Source organism: Dermacentor andersoni, chromosome 6 (genome assembly GCF_023375885.2).
Source record: "Dermacentor andersoni chromosome 6, qqDerAnde1_hic_scaffold, whole genome shotgun sequence".
In the NCBI taxonomy this organism is placed as follows: Eukaryota; Metazoa; Arthropoda; class Arachnida; order Ixodida; family Ixodidae; genus Dermacentor; species Dermacentor andersoni.
The window spans coordinates 442,188-464,958 of record NC_092819.1 but is presented as its reverse complement, the minus strand read 5'-3'; the positions used below and the strand labels follow the sequence as shown (position 1 = coordinate 464,958).

At 44.0% G+C, this 22,771-nt stretch overlaps 1 protein-coding gene across 2 annotated transcripts in view; it reads left to right on the top strand.

Moving 5' to 3' along the window:
- LOC126521200 (UDP-galactose translocator-like) overlaps window positions 1-22,771 on the top strand; it is a 58,559-nt gene that overhangs the window by 4,523 nt on the left and 31,265 nt on the right. For both annotated transcript variants that reach the window (XM_072288619.1, XM_055065730.2), the window contains 2 exons: window positions 1,237-1,484; window positions 12,528-12,611. In XM_072288619.1, coding sequence (XP_072144720.1) covers window positions 1,237-1,484; window positions 12,528-12,611 — 332 coding nt within the window. The remainder of the gene's footprint in view (window positions 1-1,236; window positions 1,485-12,527; window positions 12,612-22,771) is intronic.

Here is a 22,771-nt window from a genome sequence, read left to right as displayed (position 1 = left end):
CGACAACCTCTATCCACTAAATCGCGTGATTGTTTTGGGGGTACCTATGAGAGTAAAGGCATTTACTGAACAGATATAACATGAGTGCTTGCAGATGCACCCTGCGTGCAGACACTACAGAGAGAACTGTAGAACATGTAGAAAAAAATTTTGTTGACATAGTAATGCATAAGAATATACTTGAGAAGTGTTGAAATTCGGCCTTGTTGGTACGATATACTGCAAGTGAAGGGCAAAAGAAACAGGGATAGATGGAGTACATCAGTGCGTGGGTTGCACCCTCCATCCATCCCTATTTTTTGCAGTTCACTTGCAATAGGAAAATACCTTTATGCATTGTAACAGTACTATTGTGCTGTGCTGTCAATTCATTGCACATGACTTCGTGCTAGAAGTGTCATTTGCAGACCTAGTCTGTCAGCTGAAGGGATCAATCCTCCCTTGGGATTACGTGCACTGTTCAGACGATCATCGTCTTTAGGGCAAAAAACAAGAATTTTTCTTTGCATGACATATACCCCATATTACAATGAGGGGCAATGCATTTTTTCCCCATTATGTGCCAAAATACTCTACACATTGCTGGGAAAGCACGCACAACACGACCATGTGCTCTCATTTTCCCTTTAACTCAATGTAAAAGACGGGCCCCCCAAACTACTCGCACTATCTATTCGCCAAACACCACACCCCTCTCATATTCTTCCACCGTGGGTATGTGTATGCTATATGCTTATCCATGCCGTACGTGCGGGTTATACTGCTACAATATTCAGTCAATAAATTTGCTCATACCAGGTCTTACGTTCATGACTAAATTATTCTTCAGAATTTTATGCATGGCAGCCCACAAGCAAATATGATAAAACATAAGATTAATGGCATGTGCTGTGAATGTTAAGTCTTCTCAGACTAATGTAATATTAAAAATACAAAACGATATTGGTGCTCAAACCTGAAAGTGATGTAATTTTACTGGCATGGCTCTTCACAGACAGCGTAGTGGCACCAGTGCGATGTCATTACAGGCCCTACACAACATGTTAAACCTTTTAAGGGAGCCAGAAAGTTTGGTGCACCCACGTATAGTGAGAACACCATTCAAGAAGTTCAAGGACAACGCTAAACTTTGCTATAGCAGTCAGTGCTTCATCCTTCGGGTGAAACTGCAAATTTTTCCTAGCATGGTGTGAGATGTCTGGATACGTGATGTGTGTAATCCTTCTGCATATGCAGGAACACAGCAGGCACTCAAGTATGCGTCTCTGGTGACATTGACAGTTCAAAATGCTGCTCTTAACCTAACCATGCGGATGGCTCGCACACAGAAGGACCTTTTCATAGCCAGTACGGCTGTTATAATGGCTGAAGTGATAAAGCTTGCAACATGCCTCATCATGGTACGCGTGGACGAAGGCAGCTTCCAGAAGTGGCGTTCTTCTATTCACCGCATTGTAGTGTTGCAGCCCGTGGATACACTCAAGGCAAGTGCACATACATGTGAGGTTGTATTGCATGAATAAGTTGTTTAGGAGCAGTTAATTGTGTTGTAATGTGCATAAAAAAATGAAATGCAGCTATTTTCTTGTGGGCAAGGTAAGGAAGATCTTTTTCCAATGTACAAACTTATTTGTTTCTCTTACTATGCAGTTCCCTTCTCTGCGTTAATTATTTGTCATTTTTCTGTAACCCCCCCTACTCAATGCTCCTCCGAGCCTGTAGGGTAAACTGAATAAATAGCGAACTTTGTGAACAAGCTACAATTTCTTTTTTTTTTTTTTCAGTAAAGAATTAGAATTGAGAATTGAGGAATGGATCTAATCCTGGTACCTTTAGCTAACACCTTACAGCCTTTTCAGGAGCTCTCAGAACAGCCTGACAGTGCATTCAAATAGTAATCACCACAGAAGCAGCTAGACACTTTACTTATTGGTTCCAAGGAAAAAACAAGAAAATGAGACAAACATATTTTTTCTCTCAGCACATTAGGCATGTGGAATAATTTTGCCTGAGGCTGTTGTTTTACCATCTGACAACCTCTTTGCTTCAAGACTCAGCTGTCAGAACATGCTCATCATGAAACAGTTTGTCAGCAGCCTGTTATGTTTTGCTTTATGCAGATTTTGTATTTTACTATGCAGTTACAACTGTATTTTGTTTCGCTGAGAATGAATTGCTAATGTGCTTCTGTTGTAATAATGCCCTCTGTGTAAATGTAGTCGAGTAAATAAGTCAAATGCTACTTTGTACCTTTGTTCTGTATTTATTTATTTATTTATTTATTTATTTTGCATGCTTTCAAGACTGAAAGGCATTAAAGATAAGAGTAGAATAAAAAAATGTAAGGATACTAACAAAAATATTGTCACGTACGAGTTTGTGCCGCTGTGGACGAAAGGACATCGTGAGGTGAAGAGGAACTTGAAGTGTCGCGACGAGTGGTAGATGGTGGTACCCTGACTACTGAGCTACAACCTCGTAGCTGTATATATTGTACATACCTATATTTTATTCCCCTGTAACATTTTGGTGGATGTGCGGGGTACTCTCGCCACAAGCTGGCCCTGGATCTTCGCAGCGGGCATCACGTCGGTTCTGCTGATATTGCTACTGACGATGCCTCCGCCGCTGACGCTGCCTCTATCCCTCAGACACCAGCGGAAGTGGTGCTAACCCAGCTATGTCACCCGGGAATATTCATCGGCACTGGCAAGGTTGATGTCTAAGACTGGCTGACGTCGTATGAACGCGTCGGTAAGCACAAGTGGGATGCCACACTTTTGCTGGCCAACGTGATCTTTCACTTGGGAGGAACCGCGAAGGTATGGTTCGAGATGCATGAAACTGACATTATAAGCTGGGACTCCTGCAAGGGGAAGCTAAGCGATCTTTTCGGAAGACCTGTGGGACATCAAATGGAGGCCAAGCAAGAGTTGGCGTCTCGTGCCCAGACATCAACCGAATCGTACGCCGCATATATTCAAGACATTCTGGCTCTCTGCCGTAAAGCAAACGCGGAAATGCTGGAGGCCGATAAGGTCGGACACATTTTGAAGGGCATCGTGGACGATGAGGTCGACCTCCCGCTTTGCGGGAACTGCTCAACGGTTGAGTCCATCATTAAAGAATGCTAAAATTTTGAGCAAGCGAAGAGCAAACGCATCATACAACACTTCGACCGACTTCCGAATACGGCTGCCACTTCCTCCTGCAATGACCCTCTGGCGTCACATTTGCCTACTATGCCAAGCATGACGCAGGTCATCCGTCGCGAACTTGAGGCTATGGCTCCACGTTCTCACTGCCTCCATATGCATGACAACATGACCATCTTGCTTATTCAAGCTGTTGTCCGCCAAAAAACTGCAAACATGGACATCCAGTCTGCCGTCCACCCACGTCCGACCCCTACCGCTCATGTCATTGCTTCTGCTGCACCTCGACAGTCGTTCCCGAATGGCTATCGGAACCCCTCTGAGTGGTGAACACTGGATGGCAGGCCAATTTGCTTTACTTGCTCTCTGGCCGGTCACATCTCCCGCCACTGCCGTAGTAGCCACTGGTACGCCTCGCCTCGACCATATGCTTATCGCTACTTCGACCAAGACCCCCTGCCTCTGTCGCCCCTCTCAAAACCATATCATGCCGACCTTCCACCTCGGGGAAACACCACTAGCTGCTCGCCCTTGGCGCAGCGCCGTCAGTCCCGTACGCCCACACCTTGTCATCCCCGCTCTACACGGGCCACTTCTCGGGAAACTAAGCAATGCAGCCTCCGCAGATGAGGCTGCATTAACGACTCAGACTGCTAAACCTCTGCTCGACCGAACCTTGCTCAAATTTTTGTTGATGATGTACCTGTTCAAGCCCTCATCGATACTGGCGCTCAGGTGTCGGTTATGCGACCAGATCTTCGTAGCCGTCTCTGTAAAGTTCTGACACCTGCCAAGTCGCCTGCCGTCCGAGTAGCTAATGGCAGTACAACAGCCGTGATGGGAATGTGCACCGCATTGTTAGTCCTGTTCACCGTACTAGCCGAGGGTACCCACGAAGTGATTCTTGGAATCGACTGTATGAGTGTCCATTCAGCACTTATAGACTGTGCAACCTGTGCCCTTCGCCTTGAACTGCCCCAGTACTCTCCCGACCCAACCAACGGTCGATTTTGTTCACTGAATTTGTTCGACTGCAACCTGATGCTGCGACTTACATCCTCATGTCGCCTTCTCCACCACTTCGAGATGGCCCTTACGTGGTGTCCCCACTTTGCGACGTCCTCCTGGCCTGTCAGATAGCGCTACCAAGCTCACTTGTAACTCTCATCAATAAATGATGCGTGGCTTACTCTTCTGAACTTTGGTTCGTGTGTGCAAGTGCTTCCTGAGGGTGTATCTCTCGCTGTGCTGTCCCCTTTGGAAGACTGGAGTAGCTGTTCTTATGCCTGAACCACTATTCGACACTGCTGCAGCTTCTGCCCCTCCTACTTCACGCAACGATAAGTTTGCACCAATGATAGCTACTGATTTACGACCTGCTTACGCCGACGCTTTTCACCGCATTCTGATGTCCTATGAAGACATCTTTGATTTTGGCAATCGCCCGCTAGGTCGAACTCATGTCGTCAACCATCCAATCCACACTGGTGACGCTCCTCCTTTACACCGGTGGCCCTACCGTGTGTCTGCTGCTGAACGCCAGGTGATCCAAGCGGAGGTGGACAAAATGCTCTCCAAAGATATTATGGAGCCTTCCTGCAGTCCGTGGGCTTCACCAATTGTTCTGGTTAAAAAGGACAACTCCTGGAGATTTTGTATCGATTACCGTCACCTTAATGAGATTACCAAAAAGGACGGGTATCCGCTTCTGCATATTGATGACGCACTGGACTGCTTACACAGTGCCAGTTATTTTTCGTCGATTGATTAGCGCTCTGGCTACTGGCAAATCGAAGTGGATAAACGAGATTGTGAAAAGACCGCGTTCGTCACCCCAGATGGTCTCTACCAATTTAAAGTGATGCCTTTCAGACGGTGCAATGCCCCTGCTACCTTCGAGCGCATGATTGACTCTCTTCTGCATGGATTCAAATGGACCATGTGCCTCTGCTACCTTGATGACGTCATTGTTTTTTCACCGACGTTTGAGAGCCACCTCCACCACCTCTCAGCTATCCTTGCTGTTTTGCGACAAGCTGGCCTACAACTCAATTCTGCAAAATGCCATTTCGGCCACCGCCAAATACGAGTACTTGGGCACTTGGTTGACGCTGCTGGCGTCCACCCTGATCCTGATAAACTTCGTACCATTGGTGAGTTTCCACTTCCACGTTCTTTTACCGATGTCCGAAGTTACCTAGGGCTGTCTTCCTATTTTCCGCGATTTATCCAGAACTTTGCCGAAATCGCTCGCCCTCTCACAGACCTCCTCAAAAAGGACGTCACTTTTCGTTGCAGACCCGACCAGGCTGCAGCATTTTCAACGCTTATCAGTCTTATCAATCCACCCGTGTTGGGTCATTTTGATCCACATGCCTACACAGAAGTTCGCACTGATGCAAGCGGCCATGGCACTGGCACTATCATGTCCCAATGACAGCGGGACACCAATCGCGTGATTGCGTATGCTAGCCGTCTTCTGTCAGCACCAGAGCGCAACTACTCCATAACAGAATGTGAATGCTTGGCCCTTGTTTGGTCCATTGCTAAGTTCTGCCCTTAGTTGTTTGGTCGGCATTTCACCGTTGTGACAGATCATCATGCCTTATGCTGGCTGTACTCACTCAGGGATCCGACAGGCCGTCTTGGCCACTGGGCTTTACGCCTGCAAGAGTAACCCTTTCCTGTGTCCTAAAAATCTGGACGACTACATAAGGACGCCGACTGGCTCTCCCGCTATCCTGTCGACCCTCCCGATGGCACAAAAAATGATACAAATACCTGCGTTTTGTCGCTCTCCGACTTCTCACGTATCGTCGACTAGCAGCGTCATGACTCATATTCGTGATCCATCATCGAACGCCTTACCTCGGAGCAACAGGACATTTCCCTCCGTATGTTTGTTCTTCAGGACGGGACCTTATACCGACGCAATATGAGTCCACAGGGTGCTCAACTGCTTCTCGTCAGTGCCCAGCACCTGCGCTCGACGATTCTTTCGCAGTTACACAATGTGCCCACTGCTGGTCATTTGGGTGTCTCCCGTACGTACGACCGTGTCCGCAGGTGATTTTTCTGGCCTGGTCTATATCGCTCTGTTCGAAGTTACGTCACAGCCTGCAAACTTTGCCAATGCCACAAGCAGCCTCCATTTTCTCACGCTGGGCACCTTCACCATATAGATATCCCCAGTGAGCCAATTTACCGCGTCGGCCTGGACCTCCTTGGCCCATTTCCAACTTCATCCTCGGGCGACAAGTGGGTGGCCGTTGCGACGGACTATACCACGCGTTATACCACAACGGGCCCTCCCAACAAGCTGGGCAACTGATGTGGCTGATTTTCTCCTTCATGAGGTGATCCTACATCATGGTGGCCCATGTCAGCTACTCACTGATAGGGGCCGCTGTTTTCTTTCTAAGGTTGTCGACGACCTTCTTCGCTCTTGCTCCACGTCCCACAAATTACGATGGCCTACCACCCACAGACTAACGGACTTACTGAGCATCTCAACTACACTCACAGACATGCTTTCCATGTACGTGTTCGATGATCACTGGGATTGGGACTACACCTTACCCTTCGTGATGTTTGCGTACAATTCGTCGTGTCACGATATTGTCACGTGGTGGTGACGTTGAAGAACACAGTAGCAATACTGTGAAAGACAAAACGAACTTTTATTGGGCGAACCTGTGCTCACAAAAACAGGCTACACTTATAGCACAACGATAGCGGCGAACACGGTTGGTGATCATCGAAAATCTGATCAGCGGGTCAAGCGCGTCGGCTTTTATACAGCAGTCGTCGAATGTTCCAGACTAATCGTTGGGACCCGCGTGCCTTCCACACAGTTCTACACCATTCGCGTCAGGCGATGAAATCAGATAACACAAGGTTCGGTGAGAACAGACAGCGGATAGAAGCATCGATAACTTTCCAGAAACTTCGGATACATGCAGGTGCGTCCCGCGCTGTGCGCTAACATTTGTTAGGCGGCGAAACGTGGTCGCCCGATAAAGATAAGTACATGTGTCAATATTACTGGTTATTCTTCGTTCTATCTACCGAGCGTCTTAACCGTACACTCACGGGCATGCTTTCCATGTACGCGTCCGATGATCACTGGGATTGCGACTGCACCTTACTCTTCGTGGCGTTTGCGTACAATTCCTCGCGTCACGATATTACTGGTTATTCTCCGTTCTATCTACTATATGGCCGTGACCCACTCCTGCCTCTTGACTCGCTGCTCCCTTCCGATACCGCCACTACCATATTCTATGCTCACGACGCCATTGTTGTCACGACGCCATTGCCCGTGACCATCTTCTGGCGTCTCAGACTAGCCAAAAGCACAGTTAAGACAGTTGTCGTCGGTACGTTCATTTCAGCCCTGGATCACTTGTCCTGCTTTGGTTATCCTCCCGTCGCGTCGGCCTTTGCGAAAAACTGTTGCCGCGATACGTCGTGCCATACCGAGTTCTTCGCCAAGTCACCAGCCTTACATATGAGATATCACCTGTGACTTCGACGTCTTCTACCCCGCCAAGAACTGATATTGTGCACGTTTCGCAACTAAAGCCCTATAACTCACAGACTAATTCGACACCCTAGGAAGCATCGAGACAATGCTTGTGCCGCTGTGGACGAAAGGACGTTGTGACGTGAAGAGGAAGTTGAAGTGTCTCGATGATCGGTAGATTGTGGTACCCTGACTACTGAGCTACAACCTCGTTGCTGTATATATTGTAAATACATATATTTTATTCCCCCGTAACAATATTAACAAAAGGCATCTTGTACAGCAACCTTGAAGTTAGAGTCGGTGATGAATGCGACTGATGCAGCAAAGCAATTGCAGTCCTTGCTTGCCCTAGGGATGAGCGAGTCACTGAAACAGTTTGTGCGGCACATTGGCACCCTGACATTGGTCAGTGTGGGATGAAATATAAGACTGAGGGGCAGAAAGGGTTTCCTTTAAGAGCGGGGTTGAAGTGTAAAAACTTCGGGAAAGAGGCTGAGACAGGAATGGCATGACGAAAGATCATGTAAATTAAGAGTTTGTTTCATTGATAAGATACTTGCTTAACGAGAATAATTAGACAAGGTGAAGTGTGCACCACGCTTTTGAATACTTTCTACTGCAGTAACTAGTGAAGACTGAGCCGGATCCCAAATGGTTAAAGCATACTGCGATTTGGAATGAACTAAAGTTTTGTAAAGAGTTAACTTCAGGGAGGAAGGGGCAGAGCTAAAATTATGGCGTAAGTACCTATGCGTGCGGTTAGCGTTATTAGTAACATAGTCCACATGCGAATGCCAAGAAAGGTTATTTGATATGTGAAGGCCCATCGAGAGGTAACTGACGTCACTGGGGCACCATTAATAAAGTATGTATGCATAGCAGTGTTAACGAGATATTTGCATGGCCTTACATTTACTAGCATTCAGTTACCACTTAGAACACCACTCAGCGACACGGTTCAGATCGTCCTGCAGTTCTTTGGAATTGAATGGATTAGTAATTTTACAGTAGAGAACAAAGTGATTTGTGAATAGTTTCATGAGAGAAGAAAGAGTGCAGTTCGAAATGTTGTTAATGTAGATTAAAAAGAGAAGTGGACCCCGAATGGAGCCTTGAGATACACCTGCCGATACATCAGAAAACCAAGAATTACGGTTATTATCATTAGCAAACTGCGCCTGATTAAAAAATTCTTTTTTTATTCACTCGAACACCTTTACGGCCAGATTAAGTTAAGTCAACTTAAGCAGAAGTGAATTGTGAGTCACAGAGTTGAAGGCTTTGGCAAAATCAATAAATATGCAGTCGATGTCGATACTTAGATCAGAAATTTCAAAAAGATTGTTAATAAACGATAAGAGCTGTGTTTCACATGAGAAGTACTTACAGAAACCATGTTGGGAGGGGTTAAAAAAGGAGTTATATTCTGAAAAACTCTGCCAAATGCAAATATATTATATGCTAGAGAATTTTACATTAAATGCTTGTTAGTGAGATATGCCTGTAATTGCTGGGTAAGTGTGTGTTGCCTGATTTGTGAACTGGAAGCACCTTTCCCACACACCAGCTATATGGAAGAACAGAATGCTGCAATGACTGTGTGAAAATATGCAAGAAAATAACAACAGAAAATACATCAGTACATTTCAAAATTTTTGAATTGAGGTAGCCTGGGCAGGCACAGGAAGATGTTTTTCGATTGTTAATTAGGCATCTAACACCAACCCAGTCAATAGTAGTTGGATTCATAGTAAGAAAACCTGAATTTGGTACAAGTGGTAATCTGTGTGGCATCGCAGTAACATAGGAAGAAAATACATCATTAAATACATTGCAGCACTTTTCAGGAGTGGCAGGTTCATTGTTGGGGCATGTTAACTGGGTGATATTACTTGGAGTACAATTAACTATAATCCAGTATTTTCAAGGCTTGGTTTGCAATAGGGATGGAAGTGTAACAATGTAACAATGTGCTGTTTCACACTAGTGGCAGCTGCATTGTAGTCATTTTCAGCATGGTAGTAAGCAGACCAAGTGATGTCACTGCGTGAAGCTTTTTTGCAATGAAGCAACTGGTTTTTTGTGTTATGAAGTCGCTTCAAAAAGGGGTTGAACTAAGGGGACCGTGGTTTGCAAATGAAAGTCCTTTGCGACATGAAATGTTCGTTTAGTGGCAACATTTTATTTTCGACGATACACCAATTTTTTTCAATACAGCTCTGATCACAATTAGAAATGTACGAAGCTGCAAAAATTTCCATTTCAGTGGTAATTGAAGCCAAATCAGCTTTGCTATAATTGTGAATCACTTTACTGTTTTCTTAAGAGGAGCCTGTGTCTTGATATGAAAAGTGAGTGCATGGTGATCATTTAAGCCTTTTAAGTAAAGAATTAAGGAAACTACATCAGGGTTTGTGATGAGAATCAGGTCTAGTATATTAGATGAAGAGGCAGATACGCGCGTAGATTTCTCTACAAGCTGGGTGAAGTGGAAGTCCAGACAAGTGTTTATAAACTGGGTACTTTGAGATGACTGGGACGTTACTTTGTCATTGTACCAAATGATATTGAGCAAGTTAGTCACCAAGAAGGAAAATTGGTGAGTTAGGGTATCTGACAACAATATTGTTTAATGCGGTGTGAAACAATTGCTGTGACAAAGTTACTAGAGCAAATAAGGCTAACAGAAAAAGGGTGGTACAAGGACAGAGCACTAGACTTCAGCTGACAAGTTTTATTCAGATAATCATGCAGAGGGACTACCATATGCTCAGAAACATGCGCAGACAAATGCACAAACGAAAGTGCCACAAGGAGAAAAACAAATGTGTAACGAAGCCGATAAGCACCCACAACGAGCGAATACAAACCATTTGCAAAGTTCTTCTCAATATACAACACTTCTTTATCAGTGAGTGCCAGAGGTGGTGCGCTTACGCATTCATCAGCAGTGTTTAAAATGCAGAACGCTTCAAAAATTTTCCTATCTAACTGCCTGGCAAATCATCTGAGTACAACATATAATTGTTTCCAGCAAGTATGGACAAGTAGAAACGGACAGGACAACAAAGCGTGGTCCTGTCCGTTTCTACTTACTTGTGCTCCCGTCCGTACTTGCTGGAAGCTGTTATATGTTCACCATGCACCAACTGGCCCAGCAAACTACTCTACTAATCTGAGTACAAGTGTATTATGAAAACGTGGGGAGCAATTACTTTTTTGGCAGTGGTCAGCCAAGTGGCCAGTGCCTGCTAAAGCACTTACAACAGTTCCCGTTAACCTTGTTCACGCTAGTAACCATGCCACAGCAATAGCATCAGCACTAACTAGCCCAACTCTCTTTGTTCATTGCGTCGTGAAGGTCATCGCAAAATGATGTCAAAGCAGTTGGAGGCCGATAGCATGTGCAAAAAATGACATCTCTGTTGTCGAACACAAGCGCACAAACAAATTCTAGTGGAGTTTCCATGGGGACAGAGTTTGAAATGAGCATTTCAGTAACTGCAATCAAGACACCTCCGCCTGATCGCTCACCACGATCACAGTGAAAAAATGAATACCGTTTTTCACAATAAAAAATTTCTCTAGTCTTTATCTTAGCAGAGAGCCACTTTTTGGTAAGACATACGATGTTAGCAGCGCATAAATAAATTAGTGAAGACGTTGCAGTACATTTATATAGTAGGCTTCACAGTTAGTGAGAAAAACTCGATATGTTGTTATTCCTTTGCACATCTGCTAGTTATGTCGAACTATTTCCTTCAATAGCTTGACATGACCGAACCGAAGAGCATGCTTCACATGGCATGTCAACTTCACAAACATTGTCAATAGTAGAACAGTAAACATAGCATTTCTTGTTCACAAATAGCTTGTTTAGCCATAGTGAATATAGTTGGTGTGTTGCCTTAGTAAAATCTAGTAGCTTTTCCCTAGACTGGCATGTTGTTCTGCAGAAATGTTCACCCACAGACACTCCGGCGAATTTCAGGTTGGATTTCAGTGCCAGAATTTTGTCCTTTAGTTTAAAGCAGGAGATTTCAATTATAATTAGATGAGTCTATTAACACTATAAGAGCCAAGTCTGTGGGCTCTACATTCCATATTCTCGGGGACTTCAAACTTAAGATGAAGGGATGAAAGGTTACGTGCCAATTTTTCGGACAGCGCCCACATTTCTCACAGATTGCAGAGGTACCACAAAATATTAAGTTATCCCGATGGGAGCGGTCTTTTAGATCAAGACGTGTCAGGAGAGAGGCATTTTCATTTTTTAACGCCCTGAGCTACAACTACAGGTACGTCAGCTGCTGACGGGTTATGCTCAAGTCATTCAACAATCGATTAAACTGTCATTAGACACCAGACACTTGATTAGTTAACTCCACCTGCTTTTCTTTTAAATCTGTGATTTTCAAGTGTTCCAAGTACAAGTAGTAGCAACAATAAGTGGCAGTAACTGCTGTTTGTAGAGCTTTCAAGGTGATGTAAGGCCTTTTTAACCACCACAGTGGCTATTGCATTCTATTGGGGAAAGACTTCAGTGAGCAATGCAAAACTGCTCATGTACTTAGATTTGGGTTAAAAATGCCAATAGGCATATCTCACAGTTTAATTGTTGCTCTGAAACACTAGACCCAATCAACCAACGAATCATGCTTTGATAAACAGGTGTTGAAATTTGTTGCCTATATTTTACTTGAAAAATAAATTTTACACGTTCACAAAGTCTTTACCTCAGCTGCAGTGACATCCAGTTGTAGATGCTCCGCTCACAGACAACAGCATCCTGTTGTCTTTCTAAAGCTACTGCCAGTCTGACCTTCCCTGTCTGTTCAACTTAGGTGGCTGTGCCATCTTTGGTGTACAACATCCAGAACAACCTGCTCTATGTTGGTGCCACCCATTTGGATGCAGCCACATGTCAGGTGAGACATTCTGCATAACATTTAGTATATGACTACATGGAACCATGTGACCATTGCAGAGCAAGCCTTGGATGTTGAAAATACCATAATTACAGTGGAGATGTTCTTTATTGCCATGCATTGCAATCTCAATGGTTGTGATACCTTTATGCAGACCTTGTATATAGGAGTGTATAGTTGAAAAGTGAGAATACTTTTAGAGCGCAGTTCTTAGGTACCCCTTCCTGCAGCAAACGTCAGTGTCAGTGAAACCGAGTGAACGAGCACAGCGAAATATGAAACAGAATGCGGAGAGCAGCTGGGGGATTAAAGATGTGAGGAGGGTGCAGCGCAACCAGGAGGCGAAAAGCAGAGCAGAGTATGTCGAAAAGGGTGAGGTGGAACGCGGAGTGCTGGCACGACTACGCATGTGGCTAGCGTGGAAATAAAGCGCTGATGTGGGCTTCAGGCACACTGCACATGTGCTACAGTCGAGCCCGACTATATCAAACCCATTTACATCGAATTATTCTGTATATCGAACAATTTCTGAACATGGCATAGTGACAATGAGTATATATAGCAAAAATTATGCTTACATCAAACAACTATAGTAGCTACTCCCGATATATCGAACGACAAATGGCGCAAAAGTGCCCCCACAAGTTGGCTTTCCCTCATGGCAGTGCGGTTCCATTCAACCACTCTCTATACCATGGCCACACTGCGTCAGACGAGCCATCGACACTCCCCCGCAAAAAAATTATCCTGACCCGCCCGCAGCGCTTGTTCAGACAGCCAATCAGAGGCTTTTGTGCCATCGTCGTGCAAGATGGTGCAAGTGGGAGTTGTCACGCTGCTTTTCTGGTTAATTGTATTTGCGCCTTGTGGGCCTTCTCCCACAGTGTTACCATGATGAAGGGGCAGAATTTGCTTTTCGCCGTGAAGCTTGACATCATAAATTGGGTCGACCATGGTGAAAAGTCGGATCACCCCCTGGGTGCAAGATTCCAAGGAGCACTTTCAGCACGATCTTGAAGAATAAGGGGAGATTAGGGCTAAACGGACAAACTCGCAACCCGGTGCCCATGGCGCCCGATGCGTATGCACGGCCGTGTACAAGTGGTTCATACGAAATTGGTTCAGACATGCCGGCTTCCGCATTCTAAAGACTAAATTCTGATGAGTGTGATGAAGCCGTTGTCAGTGTTGCCGAAGCTTGTAGCGAGCTGTCAGGATTTCTGGAAGCCGTTGGCGAATAAATGGTCGGCGAGTTTGTGAGTGCAGATGATAGTGTTGCGACCACAGGAGATCCCGAAAACGAAGACTACATTGCCGACATCGTACCGAGCACAAGTGAATGTGGGCACAGTGAGGAAAGCAACGATGGTCCTTTGCCCACATCCTCCGAGGTGATTGGTGCACTCGCACTAGTACAGTGCTTAAGCACGAATGTGGAAGGTTGTGGCCTCAGCTGCTCCAACTCTTTAGACAATGTGGAGAAGTGCGTGTGTCGCAGGCAGCGAAATTGCTCAAGCAGAAGTAAATACAAGACTATTTCATGCGAAACTAAGCTAGTTTCACCAATAAAATGATTCCATAAATGATAGGTGTGTTTATGATGTCCAGTTCTTTAGCAGGCATATAACGAATTATGCCCTATATCGAACTGATACGCATTTTTTTTGCAAGTTGGATATAGCCGGGTTCGACTGTATTTGCCTGCAGAATTTCCAGCCACTAGAGAATGCACTCCGCACGAGCCACACATTCACGTTTACTTTCAGAACAGTGAGCGACGCAAATGGTGAAAATGCTTCGTCTGTCAGTGCTGCTCAATGAGCTGCCCGAACAGATGCTCAGCAGCGGTTCTGAGAGCACCTTGTACTTTAGAAACAAATTGTTTGCCATAATATTTCGCAAATTCAAAACACCTAAACAGCTGCCCTTCAAATTCGCATTATGGAATATCATAGTCAGAAATTTTTGGGGGAACAACAACATTCCGCTCAATCCACTGCAAGCTTCTTTATCAGAGGTGATGGCAGAGGTGGATTTCCACCATCTGATACAAAATATGAACGCCAAATCACATTGGGATGTAATATAGTAAGATGAAAGGCATAAGTTAGTTTATCAGACAACTGTTCAACCAATTTGATGCAAATTTGTTGCGTTTGAATAAAGTGACTAGAATATTAGAAAAAAAATATGTTTCATCATCATCATCATCAGCTTATTTTATTTCCACTGCAGGACGAAGGCCTCTCCCTGCGATCTCCAATTAACCCTGTCCTGCGCTAACCAATTCCAACTAGTGCCTGCAAATTTCTTAATTTCATCACCTTACCTAGTCTTGTGCCATCCTCAACTGCTCTTCCCTTCTCTTGGCAACTATCCTGTAACCCTAATGGTCCTACGGTTATCTAACCTACGCATTACATGATCTGCCCAGCTCCATTTTTTTCTCTTAATGTCAATTAGAATATAGAATATCAGCTATCCCTGTTTGCTCTCTGATCCACACCGCTCTCTTCCTATCTCTTAATGTTACGCCTAATATTCTTCGTTCCATCGCTGTTTACGCGGTGCTTAACGTGTCTCAGGCTGCTTTGTCAGTCTCCACATTTCTGCCTCATATGTCAGCACCGGTAGAATGCACTGATTGTGCACCTTTCTTTTTAATGATAATAGTAAGCTTCCAGTCAAGATATGACAATGTCTGTTGTATGCGCTCGAACACATTTTTCTTCTGTAAGTTTCCTTTTCATGATCAGGGTCCCCTGTGAGTAATTTTAACTAGGTAAACATGCTCCTTCACAGACTCTAGAGGCTGACTGGCGATCCTGAACCCTTGTTCTCTTGCCCGACTATTGATCATTATCTTTGTCTTCTACACACTAATCTTCCACCCTGCTCTTACACTCTCTCTGTTAATCTCCTCAATCATTTGATGTAACTTGTCTCCGGTGTTGCTGAACAGGACAATTTCATCTGCAAATCGAAGGTTACTGTCATATGTGCTGTTGATCCTCACTCCTAAGCTAGCCCATTTTAATAGCTTGAATACTTCTTCCAAGCACGCAGTGAATAGCATTGGAGAGATTGTGTCTCCTTGTCTGACCCCTTATAGGTACCTTCCTACTTTTCTTGTATAGAATTAAGGTAGCTGTGGAATCTCTGTAGATATTTACGTAAGCATCCTGTACTACTTGATTACGTAATGCCTCTACAACTGCTGGTATCTCGACTGAATCAAATGCCTTTTCGTAATCTATGAAAGCCATATATAGTGGCTGATTATACTCTGCGGATTTTTCGATTACCTGTTTGATGACATGGATGTCATCCATTGTAGTGTATCCCTTCCTGAAACCTGCCTGTTCCCTTGGTTGACTAAAGTCCAGTGTTGCCCTTATTTCATTGCAGATTATCTTGGTGAATATATCATATAACATTGGAAGTAAGCTAATGGGCCTATAATTTTTCAATTCTTTAACTTCTCCCTTTTTGTACATTAGTATAATGTTGGCACTCTTCTAGTTCTCGGAACCCTTCAAGTCGATAGACAGTTCGTATAAAGGGTCGCTAATTTTTCAAGCATTATGTCTCCTCAATCTTTGATTAAATTGACTGTTATACTCTGTCTTCCCCTGCCACTTTTTCCCGTTTCATGTCTTGCAAGGCCCTTCTAACTTCATCGCTAGCTATAGGAGGAGTTTCTGTATCCTGTTTATTCCTGTTTCGAATGGAGTTATCCTGAGTCATCTGGGTACTCTACAGGTCAGTATAGAATTCTTCCACTGCTTTTACTGCATCTCCGAGATTGGTGATGATATTACCCTGCATATCTTTCAGTGCATACATCTTTGTTTGTCCTGTGCCAAGTTTCCTTCTCAAGGATTTCGGGCTGCATCCATTTTTTACGGCTTCTTCAGTCTTTCTCATGTTATAGTTCTGAATATCACTTATTTTTGCCTTGTTGATTAGTTTTGAGAGTTCCGCATAATCTATCTTATCTCTTGAGTTGGACACTTTCACTCCTTGTCATTTATTCATTAGGTCCTTTGTTGGGAGAGCTTACCTACTGGTTGCCTTGATGCCTTACCTCCCACTTCAGTTGCTGCTTCTGAAGCCAGGCTAGTTACGGTTTCGCATGACATATGTGTTACGCATGACACATTCATTACCTCTATGTCATCTTCATCTCTCTTTGCTGCATATTTGTTTGCAAGTACCATCCTGAATTGGTCTGCTTTTACCCTTACTGCGTCTAGGCTGGCCTGTTTCTTCTTCGCTAGTTTTACTCTTTCTCTCTTCAAATTGAGGGGAATCCTAGCCCTCACTAACCTATGATCACTGCACTTTACCCTACCTAACACTTATACATACTGCACTATGCCGGCATCAGCAGAAAGTATGAAATCAATTTCATTTGTTTCACCATTAGGCTTTTTCACATCCACTTTTTGTTCCTACGTTTTCGTGAAGAAGGTGTTCATTATTCGTAGCTTATTCATTTCCGCGAATTCTACCAACATCTCTCCTTGAGTGTTTCTCCACTCGCGGACATGTTTCTGTGGCAGTGAAGAGAAAGCTGCGGGGGTGGAGCTTCTGCACATGTGTTACCTCGCCAAGTAGTCTGCCAGCACTAGACAGTACTTTTCGTTGGTCGGAACAGATGCTGAATCGATGCAGCTTCCACATGCGACGGTTTCGCGTTTGCCCAGAAGCGGAAGAAATCCATGAAATAAGTAAACTTCCACATTCAGTGGTGTGTTTTGTCCTATATAAGTGCTGTAATAAGGTGTTTGTTTTTTCTCCCTGAGCTTAAGCTAATGTGGATAAAAACACTGGACTCTTTTCAGAAGCGCTCTCTCTTGTGCGCGCTTTGCCTCCTTAGCTTTTCCTTCATTGCCACAGAAAGTTGTCCGCAAGTATAGAATCGATGTCGTAGTTGCTAATTGCTTGTTCACCAGCCTCCTTTTTCCCCACTTTTGCATTGAAGGCGCCTATTGCTACAGTATACTGAGTTCGTACTTTTCTCATCGTTAATTCAACATCGTCATAAAACTTATCTATTTCGTCATCATCATCATGACTGGAGGTTGGAGCGTAGGCTTATACTACTTTTAATCTATACCTCTTAAGTTTTATTATGACTGCTGCTACCCTCTGATTAATGCTGCAGAATTTGTTAATATTGCCCAGTATGTCCTTATGGACATAGCGGGCGCTGTACTTCGTACTGCTTCTTATCTGGAAGTCCCGTATAGCAGAGAATGTGGCCATTTGTCAGCACTGTATAAGCCTCACCACTTCTAAGCTCACTAAGGCCAATGATATCTCAAACAATGCCAGATATTTCCTCAAAGAGTCCTGATAGGCTAGCTTCACTTGAGAGAGTTCGAGTGTTAAACGTTGCCAGGGTCAGTTTCCATTGGTGGCCTGTCCGGGTCCAGAAATTCCTAAAAAAAAATTACCACTCTATATATAAATTCACAACTGGTTATCACTGTCGCGTAAAACTGCATGTGGAGCATTTATACAGAAAAGAGTAACGTGTTAGTATAGTTCAGATAAAATTATTACTTCAACTGCACGATCGAGTACTATTCACAATAAAGTGGTACATTCCATTAATTGGACTCCGGTTAATTCGATTTTTTTTGTTTATTCGATCCTGGCCAAAGGTCCCGGCCAGCGCCCATGCATTTATATGGGCCCAAACTTTCGTTATTTCGATCATAAAATTGGTATTCGCTGGATAACTCGAACTTTGCTAGTAAGCACGCACGCGCCTGATCCTTATGGTGACCCCGATAGCGATCCCGTTAGTGGCAGCCTCTGTCATGGCGGAGCTTAGGGAACAGCGAATGCATTGAGCGCACATCATCTCTCGTCGAAAATGCATATATTCGGCGCTCCTTAAGAAGATTTTCAAGCGACAACCACAGCTCGCAGTGTTTCATTACGGTCTTTACCCGATTCTAACGCGTGCCTGTTTTTTATAAACGAAAACTGATCCGAAAATTTCCTGCGTGGTGCAATCGGACGCAAAACCAAAACCGCGTTCGCGAAGTTTGCGTGCTTTGCCGCATAACACAGATGTATTGCAGCGAAGCTGGCTGGATAAAGCAGTGTGGCGAAGCCAACTTAACAAAACCGCCGCCATTGTGAAATTTTTCTTGCTAAAAAATAGGGTGTTCGTTATATTTATACCTTGTTTAGGAGCTTTAATGTCATTTCTACAATAGTTTAGTGCTTTGGACGCATAGAAAGCGGGCGGGTGTTTTTTTTCTTTGGGTGTTGGTACGTGTTAGAATTGAGCAACTACTGCTGAATGATTCAGTGGGGTTTTAGCACTTTTTTTCTGCATCTTCTTTAATTCTACCCGCCGAATAATTCGATCAATTTCGTCGGTTCCGTCAGGGTCGAGTTAACGGAACCCGACTGTATTTTGTAGAACAGTTCCTAAAACTTTCATGTGGCAGGATAGGCCACCAATATTTGTGCAGTTGCCTTTCTCCTTCAGTTTATTTATGCATAATCTCTCAACCAACAATGAATCTGCTGAATGGCTGCACATGTATTACATGAAAATAATAAACAGTGCACATGTTGCTGAGCCTATTTTCCTTCAAACAGAAATGTAACTAAGCAGCACTTGGTGCCTTTCTCAAAATGCCTGCTATGCAAACGAACCGTGTTGTAACTAGGCAAGAAGGCAGCTGCTGCAAGCTTCATGGTGGACAAGGTTTGATGCAATAATCCAGCGTCTTGCTTGGTAATATATACAGAGCACTCGTTGCACATTGTGTGTGACATAACAGCGCTAGTTGCTCTTCATTGTTACGATAAACCTGAATTTTACCAAGTTGGACTTGCAGTCTAATACTCTTGAATGTTGTAAGTGTTGCTGCCACATCTTATCAAGCAGATAACCTATTGTTTCATTAATTACTGCGACAGCAGCTAAGTGCTCAAAACTGTTTTGCCTTGTCCATTTGTCCATCCATTTTGTTACACTGACGAGAGCACACAATGATGATTCCTTTTTTTTTTAATCGTCAGGCCACCTCATGATTATCCCCAGCTTTGCCATTTCCACAGCACAAGAAAAATAAAACTTCTCCTCAGTTGTCTCCACTGGGATTTGAGCCCATTACCATGAAACAGTGTGCTTGTGGCAGTCGAATGTGCTAACCACTGAGCTATCGCACAACAACAGTACTGGGCAGTTAGTGAAAGGTCTTACATTCGTCATAGACATTAAGGGCCTTGGCATCTGTGCAGGTTTTGGAGGCCAGAATGAGCGATACTGCAGTGGACGAGGAATACATTATGTGTATCACCTAGAAATTGTCCTTGACAAGTTGGCGGTGTGTTTGTGTATAATTCTTCATTGTCATACTCTGGAAAACAGTGTCGGCAGCACAAAGGATGCTTATGTGACAATGATGATAAGCCTCAAACTTGACACATGCTCACAATAGTGGATGTGCCGAGAAAAAGTTTTTCCAGAAAAAACAATGTGAATGCCAGCAGCGATGATGCCACATTCAGGGTGTCTACCAACAGGGAAAACTGGGAATTCTAAGGGATCTTGAATAGTCTGGAAATACTCAGGGAATTTCTGCTTATACCAGGGAAAAATAGCTAATTTTATTGAAAGGGAAGAAAAGTCGTGCTAATGCTGGGACACCGCCACATACCCCATAGAGTCAATGTATAAGAACGTCTGAAATTTCGGATGCAAGAATCCTTCGCCGTCCGATTTTCCGGACTTTTTGCCGTGACCGCAGGTCCGAAACGGCATTAATCAAAGACGCTACCGCCACCATTTTTTATTATCTCGCCGCCTCGAACCGACGCTCGCACGCAGATCCGCTGGCAGCCATAGCCACCACCGCGGCAACGCTAGGCCTAGCTGCTTTGACCTTCGACGTTAAGCTTTCTGCTTTTCGGTGCCGTGTTTTTCATTAGATCGATTCGCCGCTGTCACCAATGGCACGGACTCCGCCTTTATAGTCCTCGCGGTTGGCTTCGAAGCTTGGAAAACACGGCGTGTTGCAACATGCCGGTTTCCGAAAGTTGACTTCGCCTTGATACAGAACTGTCATGCGGTGAAGCATACGCGAAGTATTGCGGTGAAGCTTAACAAGCGTGTGAAGGGGGCAATTCTCACGGGATACAGTATGTATTCCTTAATTATGCACGCGTGCACATGCCTTATCCTGTCACAGTACGAGCACCGATATGCCTAATAGGTGCACTGGCAGGCCTTCAGAGCTTTTTCGGACGTGCCTGTGGTGATTTGAGCCCTTAAGGGTAGTAAAAGACATGCATTCATTTTTTCGGACTGCCCACTTCTTCGGACGTTTTCGCGGTCCCTAGTGTGTCCGAAAAATTGAATGTTGACTGTACAACAGACCAAGAGGCTTCAAACGGTCCGTGGGGCGAACGCAGGGCGGAAGGAGGACGAGAACACAAATGACCGATGCATTGAAGAATGAATGGAAATGGAGGTGTGCTGCCACTTCTTTGAAGGAGCTTGAGTTCAAAAAACAAAGTGTTGGCTGACACCGAGATGCAGGTGTCCCTCACCCAAACCAAAATAAACTCTTTAAAGCAGTGCAACCCAACACTGAAGTGTTTTGTGAGGGCTGAGAGTATGTCAGTACAGTTGAGGTTGACTTTCCAGCTGCTGAGAGAGAATCTCACATGTGACAAAGTTCGGGCCTCATACCAATGAGCTTGCTATCAGTTGATAAAAATAGCTCATATTCGAAAATATTTGCTTCTGTATGCATCTCTTCTTATTCGTATTTGAAAATGTTCAACTCGATTTGCAACAGGCTTTACCATTCTTTTCGAATATATTTTATTAGCTGTGCATTATACTAACCCGTACCTTCTGCTTTCATTTTGAATAAAATAAACACTACTCTTTGTATTCAAACTGGATTAAGACGTTTTTAAATTTTTTTTAACATGCGTGTCAGCCTGTCTTGACATAAAACAAAGCTCTGTGTCACTCGTGAATTTTTCCAATGGCACTCAGGGAAAACTTATAAAACTCGGAATTTGGAAATGTCAACATGGTAGACATCCTGCACATTGTTTGCACTGCACTTCACTGTATTGAAAAGGGCCAAGTATTCTATATAGTAGTACTTCAAATGTACAGAGAACACAAATGTCAATGCTGACACTTCGTTGTTTCCCTTGTGATGCCAGTTGTAGTAGTTCTGGCCTCAGAGTCTATTTAATTTCCGAGGTTGGACCTTCAAAACGAATCCTCAAGCCTAAAAAGTATGAAAACACAGCAATTTCATTCTTGCCTGCTGCCTAAACATTGATTTACACAAAAAATGAATTAAAAGAAAGGAGTAGGGAGACCCTTTTAATAATTTAGAACATTTATTAGGGATGGAAACATCGCCCTTTGCATGCAGAGGTTATAACTATATATATAATAACAACCATGTGCAGTAGCGTTTATACTCAGACTCGCAGTTAAAAAAAATATATATATGTAGAGGCTGCAGTTTCGCCAGAAAGGCAACACATTATTAGTGATAGTGAAGCATAAGTCACTTACATGAAGGAAAATTCTTACCATATAAATCCATGTAAGAGCCGTACCCCCAACTTGACAGCCACTATTAAAAATAAATCTAACTGGGAAGTAATCGTGTTTGATGTGCTGATTCCGATCACACTCAACAGGGAATTTTCGCACGCATCGTACTTTTGCACATTGCTACTAGATGGCAATAGGAGGCGATCACGGAAGGTTATGGGGGATTCATTATGCAAAAAGGGCCTGGGGGATTTCATACACATAGCTGGATAAATTAGGTTAAATGGCCCGGTCTCATGTAAGGCTCGTCGAAATTGTGACAAGAAAGTGTGGCCCTTACTCGAGCCTATGAGTTCGTTATGTGGGCCACATAAATTGTAGTAAACATTCACTTCTTAAAATAACAAGCATAGTGTAATGCACGGACCACGTAAACATGTAAATATCTCACTGGATGACTACGACCACTCGTCACAATGGTGGCATTACGAAGAACGCTGGCAGCGGGGTCGAACGGTTCGATACAGCCGCAAAATTCACCGCGACTTTTCAAATTAGGTTTATCATCATCATTATCTGCCTATTTTTATGTTCA